The sequence below is a fragment of the Perissodus microlepis genome, chromosome 5, assembly GCF_051167445.1.
Source record: "Perissodus microlepis isolate ML-2025 ecotype Zambia chromosome 5, ASM5116744v1, whole genome shotgun sequence".
NCBI classification, from domain to species: domain Eukaryota; kingdom Metazoa; phylum Chordata; class Actinopteri; order Cichliformes; family Cichlidae; genus Perissodus; species Perissodus microlepis.
In genome coordinates this window covers 30,234,281-30,247,497 of record NC_140465.1, presented here as the reverse complement: position 1 = coordinate 30,247,497, position 13,217 = coordinate 30,234,281, and the positions used below count along the sequence as shown (strand labels likewise).

Below are 13,217 nucleotides of genomic sequence, written 5' to 3'. Positions count from 1 at the left end.
CTAGAGCAGAGCAGAGAAAGGGGGCTGGTTCAGCAGCATCACCCTTCTGATCATGCGGCAACATGGCTCTGGATGTGCTGCCATGGCAACCGTCTTCCACTGACCCAGTGATGGGGCTGCCTTGTGTGTCAGTGTGATAGCTGCTGATTTGATGTATGTGTGGAGGATGTGTATGTGCATTCTGTGCTGGTTTGTTTGAGATATGGCGAGAAAGGGTGAACGAAATATGCAAAGAAAAAATGAGAGAATAATCGATAGGCAACGAGAAGCTGATGTAAAGTCAGCATGATAACCACCAGATTGTTTTATATCTGGCGTTTTGGGGGACAGGTGCTTGTATGAAAGGGCATTATTTGTATTTCTGTTTGCATTATTGGATGATAACCGTGATTTTACTATGAAAATAAATGTGGGGAACAATAATTTTAGCTTTTCCCCCCCTCTTTTGGACCTTTGGGCCCTTTTAAATACTGAATATATGTCATTGCTATCTTTGCCTTGCTATATATTGTGGGATAAAAACACCATTTCCATGGTTAAAGGCTTGGCGTGTGTGAAAGTGAGTGCAGTTTTCTAATTTTTAAAACATTTCACAGCTTTATGGAAACTATGTGTGTCGGCAAGTACATTCTCTAATGCGCACAGGGTTTGCTGCAGTCCTCTGATCCTGGATAGATGCCCATGCTAGTCTGCATTCAATTTCCCTTTCCTGACTGGGCTGAACCTTTCTATTGTCACCAAGTGCTTCCTCGACAGTTGAGGCCTAACATGTTTTTTAAAACCCACTTAAACACATTTGCTCAAGAGTTGGTCTTTGGCTTTTCTATTCTGGTTCCCCACAGGCATTGCTGGTATTACAGTTTAGTGAGCTAGCACTTGGAGTTTGTCATTTATGGGCTAGAGCTCAGTAAAAAGGGATTTGATTTTCTTGATTCTGTCTACTACACACATTTTTAAGCTAAGTTAATTTGAATTTGTTTCAAAATGGTTAACAGGGAGGCAATAATGGAAAAAAGCAATCTCCATTATACTGTCCTTTGTGTTACTGTTGAGTAGGACAGATAAATAGTGCACTCATTCTTCCAAAGTCAGCAGCTCGAACGCATCTGGGGTCAATATGGAGCTCATTTGGTCACTAACATACTGACTCCCCCAACACCAGTGTACTTCCACCTTCACCATCGTCCTCAGCCATGTGAATAATGGACGATTATTGCAACACCCAGGGAAGATGAATCATCCGTGTATCATGTCTGCGTGTGGTCGTCTGGGTGCACAGTTTGGATTCAGACAGTGTTTAAACTCAGCCCCAAGTGGAAAATGTGATACATCAACTTTTTCCCCCCCACAACGGTATGTTTAAAAACGGGAATCTTATGGCATTTGTTAATCTGTGATTCCCCACTATATATATTTTTTCAGAGTGGGAGTTGTCAGATTATCCGCTTTTGAATATGACTATTGAAGTCATTTTAATTTAAAATGTATTTGATTTATATTGGATTTGGTTCTGCTTCAACTCTCCTGGTACACAAGTTGCATTACTCAGACAGTAAGCAGTTCAAGATCAGAGTTAAGTGCCATATTAATAAGAAACTAAAAACCGAGTGCAGGACAACACAATGAAACAATACAATGTCATAATACCAGCACAGCACAGATTTCCACACTATCAGGCTGTAAATGTGGCACCAAGAGGACTGAAAGCCTCAGAATTAGGTGTGGTGTCTATATTGTTCGCTGTGTCTTTGAGGTGGAAGTCTCCTATGAGGTCGATGGAGATGGTACATTAATTTTCCAGTCCAATAATCAGACGACAAATACATTTTCTGGGGATCTGAAGAGATAGGTCAGCTGCAGTCTCTGAGACGGTCACTGATGCATCCCAGGCCCATTTGCTTTACTGATGTGCCACTGCTCTGTGCCGAAGGCTGCCCAGTCCTATTTGCGTAGTTATGGTCAACCTCAATACAGATCAGAATTGGGGGCTGTGAAGATCTGAGATGCATAGCTTTTTCATCTGCAGTCTCTCTGAATGAATGATATTTAAGCAGACATAAATCACTGAACACAGAGCTGTCTTTCTAAAGCAGTTTCCCACATTGTACTTCTGAGCTGAACGCACACAACAGAGGAATGTCGGCTCTTTCTCGCCATCAAAGGTCTCAAAATCAAAGTCGTGCTTTTTTTCTAAATGCCAAGTGGTGCCTCATTTTAAAACACAGCTGCAGAGCATGTACATTAAACTGTAGCCATAGCAGGCACAGCTTGAAATCATTGTGCCTCCTGCTGGAAATCAAATGTCATTGCACCACATTGCTGGACTCACAGCTTTCATTCAGGTCTATTTCTATCAGTCTCTTTGACCATTACTGAGTTCACCTACTTGGATACAGTGCAGACTTATAATGAAAAGCTACCATAATGCTTGTTTTCCCTCAGGGGGAAAATGCTTACATGAACTCTTATTATGACATCCACATTATTCAGTTTGCTACTAATTTGGATGCCAGTCTTTACTGATGAATTCAAACTGAAGAGACATCTTGCCACTGACAGAGATAGAACCTGTTCATTTCTCATCAGTTTTTAGTCTTGCACAATGCAACACACTTTACTGCACCAGAGAAATATGGAACAAATGATTTAGATCAAATATCACAACAGTAGAGGTCGAATCCTGAAAATGGTTTTCTGCCTCAGTAAAAAAACAAGGTGCTGTGTTTCTCTCAGATGGGTTTAATCTGCACTTTATGAGTCTGTAAAACTTATGGTGGCATAATTACTCAATAACTTTCCATGTAAGCAAATGTACAAAGGATGTTTCTTACACATGCCATGTGGTTATCAGTGCCGGACAGCTGTTACTCTACAGCACAAATATGACTTCAAGGCTTTTTGGATGTCATCTTGTTTATTACCACTGTGGCCTGGCTGAGATAAACAGGAGATGTGAGTAACACATGTCTTTCTTGCACCGTAAACAGTTCAGATCATTTCACTATTTTAAGCAACAAAATAATCATCAGTGTTTAGCTATTTGAAAGTAAAGTTTAGAAGTAACCAACAGGTATTTAAACAAAATGTTTCATGTTGTTTGTAAGCAAAACTCAAAGGGCCACAGTCTGAGAAGCTTCTCTATCATAGAGTCACGGATATGAAAAGAAGGAGACCGACAAAACAAGATTTTATCAGGTTTGAATTTCATTCTGCTAAAGATATTTTAAGGGATACCTTTATGTCTGGGAGTCAGGCTGACGGCAGTATAGCTGTTTATTTTTCACAAAAAGTAAAACCACTGTCCTTTAAAATTCCATTCAAGCTGCCTCTGAAATATTCCCCAATGTGGAAAATCTTTTTTTTTTTCTGCATGTCCTGTATATTTGTTTTTTCCACTTTTTGAAATTAGCAATGATTTATTGCCATGTTGCATATAAAGTGTCTTGCTACTGCATTTCAAATCTAAATGATTTTTGTTAGGTACACACTGAACTGATTTGTAACTGATGATGTGGACAGGGTGTGTGGGGCTCTCTTGGTCCATAGAGCTGTTACCTCCTGGAGAGGTTTACAGAGCTGAGATCTGGTGAGATCATCACCTCTGCCAATGAAAGGGGGAAGGAGGCCTTTCAAGGCTACCCATGCCTCAGTGGAGGTCCTTGTGTCATTGTGGGCTTGTGGTTGCACTCACAGTGATTCAAGCCTTACCTTGGAATGACTTTTTTCCAACTAGGCCTTAGAAGTTAAACATCTTTAGGGAAATTCATCATGATAATCTTCTCCTTAATGTAAAAAGAAGTCAAAGTATAGAAATATCTGTTTACATAGTCTTTTTAAATTCTTAGTCCTTTTGTAAGGATGTTTAAAAGATTTATTTCAGCTCTACAATTGACTTTGTTTGCACTGAAGTCAGTGGATATGAGTGATTCTGAAGTTTTATATGAACAATAAGCACCATTCAGCAGTTGTTGGATACTAGAGAAAAGAGGGAGTCCAAAACAAATTTACACCAAGACACACTTAATATACATCGAGATCACCCTGTTCTCATGACTAAAGTGGAAAATTTCCATTGAAACACGTCCTTGTAAATTAAACCAATTTTTTGACGCAATCAATCAAAATTATACAAGGAGCTTGCACTATTGCATTATTTACAGCACCCCATGTTGCTAAAAGCAACCTCTCAAATCTCCCTTCTTGTTGTAGGCCTAGTGGCAGTGTATCTATAATATGTAGCTAAGCTCATTAGTATTAATGCTTCACAATATTGTTTATGCTGCCATAATGGGTAAGGTTCATGGCATCCATCAGAGGATTAAGAAAGTCTGCTCTCAGCCTTACTGCCAATTATAGTTGGTGTCTGTTCATTTTATTGCATTTGGAAGAGGGGGGGGGGGAGCACAATGGAATGCAAAAAAGCAAAAAAGGTGAATCATTTATTACTCTATGCAGTTGGGATTCGTGCATATTTAATGTATTTATTTTTTTTTAAAAAAACATACTTTTTTGGCTTATGCAACAGACAAGAAATGTTTTGAGTCTGGTATTTAGTTGTTGTACAACCACATGTACAATTGGTGAAAATCAATATTGCTATTATTATTATTGCTGTTATTAACACATTCGATGCTTCTGATAATGATACAACAAAGTGAAAATTGTTTTTAAAAAGAACCCATGCATCCATCCAGTGTTTTATTAAAAAACAAAACCAAACAACCGACCAAACAAAAATGCTCACAGTAGGCTCTGCTTCAGTATAGCCTGCCTTATCTGCCTTTATGACTCTAATGGGGATCCTAACTAACAAAATGAACATATTGATATATTCATTATGTTTGAAACTAACATAAACTCATCTGCACATCAGTGAAGGCTTTAGAGAGGCCATAGGTCAATGGACATTGGTGGTGGTTTTCCCACAGACTTGTAAAATCGGATTTTTTACAACCAGAAGCGCCGTTAAAGTTCAAAGCAATCGTGAACTGGGCTCCACTCTTCAGACCTTGCAGCTGTTTCCATCTTCTATAAACCCTCTCAGGTTTTGCTATGCGTGCCTGACTTTTAAGATGTTCTTTATTATAGACATGAAAACTAAAATTCATATTTTAGAAGAAAAAAAAATGATAACGGTACTTAGACTCATTGGGATAATCTTTGTTATGGTAATTAGCGCTTCAGGTGAAGCAGAAACATAAATCAAAGTATTCGGATTACATGGGGCGAAGTAAAGGATTACACCACAGGGAGTAATTGGAGTTGCCATGACTACCACTCCGCTCCACGGCAATTGGTCGTTGTCTCGCTGAGGACTGAGCAGCTATCGGGGTCTCTATGATCTCCTCGTTCGTTTTCTTTTTTTGCCTTTATGGGAGGGGGTGTTGCTTGAATGCTGAGAGACACACTACTTTTCCTCTCGCTGAATGAGGGAACAGGGGTCTTTGCTTGCGGAGTGACTCGGCGCTCACTCTAAACCCGTACAAGTCACAAATGAGCGGGCGTGTTTTGGTCGGTAAAGTGCCACCGCTGCAGCCGGCGACACGAGCAAGGAGGACTTTCCTTTTAACTCCAAGGTAATGTATCATTAATATTTAATCGCCGTTGGCACATTATCTGCCTTTATTTGCCCCCGACGCAAATATTCTGTTTCTCCGCGAAGAAATGAAGCTCTCAATGGATTTAAATTCTTCTAAATATGACTTTATTTTCGAGCATCAGTGTAATAGCATAACAGTGTAATCGATGAAATCTAATTAATATATTATTTTTTAATTATTTGACTTTTGCCGTTCACCTGTAACATTTTGCGCCGTGAAGTTAAATGTCACGATCAGACATTGTTTTTGCAGTTGAAGTTATAGCATCTGTGGAAAAACACAGTTTTATTCTTGGAGGACACGGGAGCGCTGCTACCACAGCTATCTGTATAATGAAGGATGTCTTCACCACTCATTCAGCTACAGTCATGCGCTCCCAGGAGCCACATCATTATTCTTTTTTTAAGCCGAAACTTTGCAGACACATTGCCAAATTGACCTACAAGATGCTTCCTCCCTCCCGTGTGCTATTTAATCTGATATGATAGTTACAATATTATCAAAGGACGGTCCCTGAGAAGTCTGGATAGCTTTTTAATCCTAAAAAAAATTGATATCTTTTTTGTTTTTCTTGTTCATCCAATCCACCAAAGGTTGTTAAATCTACTTCCAGCTCAGACAGTGACTAATGTCCACACCGTGCTCTGCCCCACCAACCACCTCTCAATCTTATTAAAACAGAAGAAATATTCACACTATTGCAGCTCACAAATCACAAATGGGCTCAAATCAGATATGCGTAGGAGTTGTGCCAGAGAAAACAAAATGTTAATTGCCACCCAATGTATGAAGTATGCACTACCCTAGCCTACTCCCACCCTCTCCCTGTCTGAATTTTACCTCCGAGAGCAGACAGCTTGGCTTGTAATATCAACAGCCCACAGGCCCTCCTGCCTCTTCCTAGGCTGACATCCCTGTGGGGTTATTCATGGCCCCTCTGTCGCCCCTGACAGAGGAGGTATTGTTCAAACATACCACTAACATCTGTGCCTAATGTAAATCATGAAACTTTTCTCACTGTTATTCTTACTGGTATGTAAGAACTTTTTCTAAAATCCAACATTTATTTTATGTTACACTCTTGTTGTCAAGAGGTCACATATCTGTGGCCACAAATCACTTTACTAAAACGCTGCTTTTATACATCAAAAAGCCTTAAAACCAGCACACAGTGTCAAGAAAAGCTTCTTCCCTGTTTTACAGCTGTATCTATAACTCAACTCATGCCATGTGTTTAAATCCATTCTGAATGTGTGTATAAACCATTTTTGTCTCCCTCTATTTTCCTGTGCAATTCCATGTTCCATGGCTCTGCTAATTGCAGACTGCAGACCCACAAAGAGCATTTTGAGCTCAGTAGGGAAACCAAAGAAAGGGAAAAGAACTGATTCAGCTCAAGCAGTTACTCTGCTTTTAAGAGGCATATTAATTTACCTTTTCCACTGTGCAACATTTTTGAGCGCCAACACAAATTTGATTACCACCTGTGGCTGCCAGTAGTAATGATGGGGAACATAATTATACCAAATATGAGCTGGACTTGCATTTAGCTCTCTGGAGATACCATTTTTAAGTTCACCATGGCATCATTGCTCTTCTAAAGCACTTCTTTTAAACTTCCCACTCAGATTGAACTGTTTTATCCTGTGATGTTTTGGTTGACTGAGAAGCTTTTTCTTAAACTGTATTTTCAAATATGAATGCACCCAGAGATCTGATGCCCAGTGACCAGTTTCTCTGGGGTGTGCAGGGACTGCCCATCCCTTCTGGCCTCAGGAGAAGGGCCAATGTGGCAGCATCTGTTTCAAGGCGAGACAGGACTTCATTGAAGGCTGTTGGGAAGGGTCATGCAAGGTTCAGGAGCCTGTCACTCTGATTTCTCTCATCCTGCTTCTTTTGAGCATAACAGACTGTTTTCTAAACACTGAACTGTCAGTCGCAGTACTTTTTATTTACCACGATTCATCAGCATGTCTTGAAGCTGTGTTGAAAAACTACAAAGAGTGCTGTCCTAGCTGTGCTGTCATTACGATTTATTAAAATATGGTAAAGCTCACATTTTTCTGACTTAAAATTTACTGCCCAAGCTGACCATTTTATTATGATTGCTAGACTGGAGTTTCCCCACATGAGTTGTGGTGCAGTGTGTTTAAAAAGGTTTATTAGCTGCTGTGAAGATTGTGAATGGTGGGGTTTGTGGATTGATGAAAGTTTCAAACGGGCATAAATTTTATGAAGTCAAGAAACCCAGGGAAGCAACTATTTGATGACGTCTCGTGTTATAATTTGACACTTTGTGGTAAAACACAGTGTTATGATACATAGCTCGTTTGATAAATTTGAACTGCCACAGATTCTGGATTTGTTGAAATGAATAAATTGTAATTTGCACTTTTATTAAAATATATGGGACTTAACAAGTAGGTATGGCTTTAAATCTTATCTATGTATACCATAAATTAAAGAAATCTTCTGGATATACGCCTGACGAGTTGTTCACCATATGGTCTTGAGCTCTGATGTGTTTGTTAAGTCAAAGCAAAATAGCCAAGTTGGAATTACCTGTTTGTTTAAGCATGTGGCCTCCTCCAGAGACAGCCTGCTGAAGCCAGATGGACAAATTAATGTTGCTGCAAGACTTATCTTCTCCTCAAACACAGAGTTCTGCAGCTTTTCGTGCTTTACATTCACACTTTCAGTGGCACATTTTTGCTAAGTGGTTACTCTGTCTGGTTTCAGTTGGGACGAGAGCAGCTCCATTAGCAGTGGACTCAGCGATGGTGATGGCGATGGCTCGGAGAATCTCAGTTCAGAGGAATTCAACGCCAGCTCGTCTCTCAACTCCCTCCCAAACACACCCTTGGGATCAAGGCGCAACTCCTCTGTTATGGTTAGTGAAATACTGTACCGGCCTGTAATACAGCATGTGGCATGTGTTCTTTCCCACAACTTATTTTGTTTGTAGCAAAAGATTGCTAAAGATTGCAGCTTAGTTCTTTACTGAAACCATTTCCAAAGCCACACCATGTGATTTAGTTTGTTGTGTGTTAAAGGCAATCCTTTGCTTTGGCAGAGGCCACGAAAGCCACTACAGAGCTTACCTTGTCACGGTACACACAGCTCTCTCCTGCTAGTCAGAAAAAATGCATGTGGCGGGAGCGTTCCTCCACTCATGAATATTTTGGGGCTTCACTGTGCAATCATCATCATCATCATCTTGCAGAGTTGCTAGAGTTTTCAAATGCGTCTAGTTAAGGATTCACTGCATCTATCACACAGCAGAAGTTCACTAGCTGAATTAGGTGACCCTGGCTGAAGAACTAGAATTTGAGTACCTAGTGTAATTGTGACTGTCACCATCGAAGGAATTCCAGTTCTTCCACTATTACTGCACTTCCACCTTACTGCTTCCCAAGGCTTTACTTATAATGCTTTTCCCAAAGGAAGGTGGCTGTGTTGATCCTATATCCTGCCAAAGAGCAACCTGTAGTTAGTCCAGGACTGCTTATTTACTTGTATACTTGCCTTCATATCTGAAGGCCTGGGAGATAGTTGTCTCTCCACATAACACTGTGCAAAATGAATGCAAAATATTAAGTTATGAAATTTTTATCAGGTCTTTTATTGATGTTTGGGAAGAAAAACATATTAGGTGCCATGTAAGTATTCCATTCCTAAAGGATGTTCTGTTAAATTTTAAAAGAAATGAGCATCAAATTTGATTTGGTTAAGTGGCCGCACATTCTACCTTTTTCATAGGTAAATGTTGTGCTTTTACTTACTTAGAAATTGGTCTCTTGGAAGAAATAAACACTAGAGCTACTCAATGTGCCATCTGTCGCTCTATAACAGGATAATATGGTGCCAAAAAACAGCATGCCCAATTTTGCCCTCCGTGCTACCTCCTCGGTGCACCACATGATTTTTCTATTGTTGTGTAGCAGTTTTTTCTCTACTATATAGCCCTAAATTACAAAAATAATGCTCTAGCTGTCCTCTGCTGTAATATTTTCTTTTTTACTGTTTAATGTGTTGATCTAACTCTTAAAGTGTTAAATTCTTGAACATGTTTTTGTTCTCCTTTCTTTTGTCTCTGTGGGGGTTTTTTTTTTTAATCCCCTTGGGGCGTATCAGTTTATCTCTCCCTCCTTCCCACTGGAATGCAGCTCAGATGGGATAAAGATTACAGAGAACAGTCAATTCCATAGATAACACAAACCATGTCTGATGGTTACCCACATTGTGTCCTTCCTCTCTCTACAGCTCCGCACTGATGCAGAGAAGCGCTCTCTGGTGGAAAGTGGACTTTCTTGGTACAGTGAGGATGGCAAAAGCACCCATAAGCTTGGTAGCTCCAGCTTTGACTCAGGAAGTCTCAAGACAGAGGCACCAAGCAAGTGGAGAAAGAAGCCTCCAAGCCTTAGTGAAGATTTTGGTGGTAAAGGGGAACTGAAGAAGCCTCAAAGTTTGGGTCAACCAGGAAGTTTCAAGAAAAGCAGAAATCCTCCTGTGGGTGTGACCTCCCCCATCACCCATACCTCCCAGAGTATGCTCAAAGTTGCAGGTGACATTTTCTTTTTAAAAACTTTTTTTTTTTTTTTTTACTTTGCATCTGCGTGTATTTTATCCCTAACCATTATTTCTTCTGCTCGTCTCATGTAGTAACTTGGTGTGTGGCCAATGTTCTTAAATGTTTATAGCTTTAACACTTATACAGTCTATTATCTCACTTTTATGTGGAGTCCAGCAGTCCATAGCAGTTTATAGAAAAGTTGATGTGAGTTTGGTAACAAAATAAATACAGAAGTTTACTCCTAAATGTAAGCTAGGCTATGATTCATACATAAGTTTAAATTCATTTCACTTAAATAAAGAAAGTATTGCAGTTTCAGTTCCAGACCTTCTATTATCTTAAAGCAAAGTGTGTTACTCTACATGTCTGCAGAGGCACTGCCTTCCATCTGCAGCAGCTTTTTAAATGTCCTCTAATCCCTAACAAAACAAGCCATGATTAAATAATAGCTTAGATTTGAGTTCCAGTAAGAACATTTGGCTGGCCTGCTTTTCATTTTAATTTCCTAAACCTAATTTTAGCTTTAAAAATAGTAAGCCATTAAAATTATATCCAGTTCTGTGTAATTTGGCTGCAGGTTGAAGGTGGAAAAAAGTTCTCTTGGCTGTTGTATTTTAAACCGTATACTATATTTGACAATGACTCCATAAGTTAGCTGTTTTTCTATCTGCTTTCATGAATGTACTGTAACCTGAACTTTTTCTGATAACCTTTTAACTTTGGCTACTTTAGCATTAAAGTAGCTAAAGTTAAAAGGTTATCAGAAAAAAAAGTAAGTAGAAAAAAATATCGGGCTTTAACTCTTTTTGTCCAATATACCCTCTTAAAAATGATTTACTTTCATTTGTCTTAAATGAACAAATAAATTTAGTTGGTTAATTCACTAGTATAGGCTTTAAAATATTGCTAAAACTTTACTTTCCGTCGTTTTAAATAAAAGTTTTTTTGTGAGTCACTCTAAACATCAAGGAATACATAAAGATTCTTTTAGTGCAGACAGATGTGTTTTGTTTTATCTCATCAGTAATAGCAAAAATGACATGTATTTCTACTCTCATGTGGTTTGCTAGCCCATAAATATCCCTCCACAAATAACCACCCATTTATTTTTTGAATACTTTCTTCTGACAGGGTGTGATTACATTAAGAGGAAGGCTATGGTCATTGTGGCTGAAAGACAAATAGAACAAATCACATTCCCCCAAATTCCTGCTGCTTTTTATAAGTATTTAAGTTATTTTATATAAGTTTTTAATGTCAATGTAATATGTTTTTTTCTTTCTGTCTGTCTAACTAGCACCAAAAAGTGAGAAGCCACTGGACAAATCCAAGATTTCCATCAGAACTGCTGGTCTGCAGCGTTCCCGTTCAGATGCTGGCAGAGATCATCATGGAGAGCACCGCAAGCCCCCTTCAGGTCTAGTTAAACCCACTGCTGGAACCTCCTTTGGCTACAAGAGACCACCAACAGCAACTGGTACAGCAACCGTCATGACAGCAGGGGGTGCCACCATCTCTAGTGGCTCTGCTACTGTGGGAAAAACCCCCAAGTCATCTGGCATCCCTGTGAAACCTGTAGGAGGAGGAATACCCTCGGGTAGAAAGAACAGTTTTGATGCCAGCAGTGAGCAGAGCTTCCTGGGGCCAAACGCCCGAAACAGCATTCAGTACCGCAGCCTGCCCCGACCGGCCAAATCAAGCACACTTAGTGTGATTGGGCGCCCCACAACTCGCCCTGTCAGCAGTACAATTGACTCTAGTCTGTTGTCCTTGAAACCTGTACCCATAACTTCTTCAGGCCCCAGGGTTAAAGAACCAAGTAGCTCCAGCATTAAAATAACTAATCGAACAAGTACTGGCCCAGTAAACCAGACAGACCGAGAGAAAGAAAAGGAAAGGGCCAAAGCTAAGGCTGTGGTTGCAGACATCGACTGTGCTTCTCTAAAAGGAGAGGACACACCATCCGAATCAACAGGAGAGTCTTCTGTGAAACTGCATGGCCTGAGACGAACTAGCAGCAGCAAATACCCCGAACTGTCATCACCCACCATACCGAGGTTTGTCATTTTATTGATGTTCTGAGGGTTTTTATTTTCATTTTAGTTCAATTCAGTTTTATTTATATAGTGGCAAATCGCAACAACAGATGCTTCAATGCACTTTATACTGTAAGGTAAAGACCCTACAGAAATACAAAGAAAACAGAGAAAACCCCAACAATCATATAACACCCAGTGAGCAAGAACTGTGGTGACAGTGGAAGGGGAAACTCCCTTTTCACAGGAAGAAACCTCCAGCAGAACCATACAGAGACATGCAGTAGAAGAGAGCCAACGATTAATAATAACGAATAATTCAATGCAGAGAGGTGTATAAACACATCGTGAGCGAAAAAGGTGACTGAAGAAGAAATACTCAGTGCATCATGGGAATCCCCCAGCAGCCTACAACTATTGCAGGGTAACTAAGGGGGGCTTCAGTGTCACCTGGTCCAGCCCTAACAATATGCTTTATCAAAAAGGAAAATTTCAAATCTAATCTTAAAAGTAGAGAGGGTGTCTGTCGCGCCAACCCAAACTGTAAGCTGGTTCCACAGAAGAGGGGCCCGAAGGCTGAATGCTCTGCCTCCCATTCTACTTTTAAATACTCTAGGAACAAGTAAGCCCGCGGTCTGAGAGTGAAGTGCTCTAATAGGGTGATATGGTACTGCAAGGTCATTAAGATAAGATGGGACCTGATTATTTAAGACCTTGCATGTGAGGAGCAGGATTTTGAATTCGATTCTGGATTTAACAGGGAGCCAATGAAGGGAAGCCAATACAGGAGAAATCTGCTCTCTCTTTCTAGTCCCTGTCAGTATTCTTACTGCAGCATTTTGGATCTGCTGAAGGCTTTACAGGGAGTTTTTTCAACATCCTGATAATAACTAATTGGAGTAGTCCAGCCTCGAAGTAATAAATGCATGAACTAGTTTTTCAGTATCACTCTGTGAAAGAATGTTTCTAATATTAGAGATATTACGCAAGTGGAAGAAAACAGTCCTA

The 13,217-nt window shown here is 39.9% G+C and overlaps 1 protein-coding gene across 11 annotated transcripts in view; it reads left to right on the top strand.

Annotated features, from left to right (window-relative positions):
• The window catches only part of nav1b (neuron navigator 1b), a 92,068-nt gene that overhangs the window by 53,503 nt on the left and 25,348 nt on the right, over positions 1-13,217 (top strand). For 10 of the 11 annotated variants that reach the window (XM_084929295.1, XM_084929294.1, XM_084929296.1 and 7 more), the window contains 3 exons: positions 8,340-8,490; positions 9,864-10,164; positions 11,471-12,230. In XM_084929295.1, the coding sequence (XP_084785421.1) occupies positions 8,340-8,490; positions 9,864-10,164; positions 11,471-12,230 (1,212 nt within the window). Of the gene's footprint in view, positions 1-5,320; positions 5,577-8,339; positions 8,491-9,863; positions 10,165-11,470; positions 12,231-13,217 lie in introns of those variants that run through there. The other variant, XM_084929302.1, reaches the window with a different exon arrangement.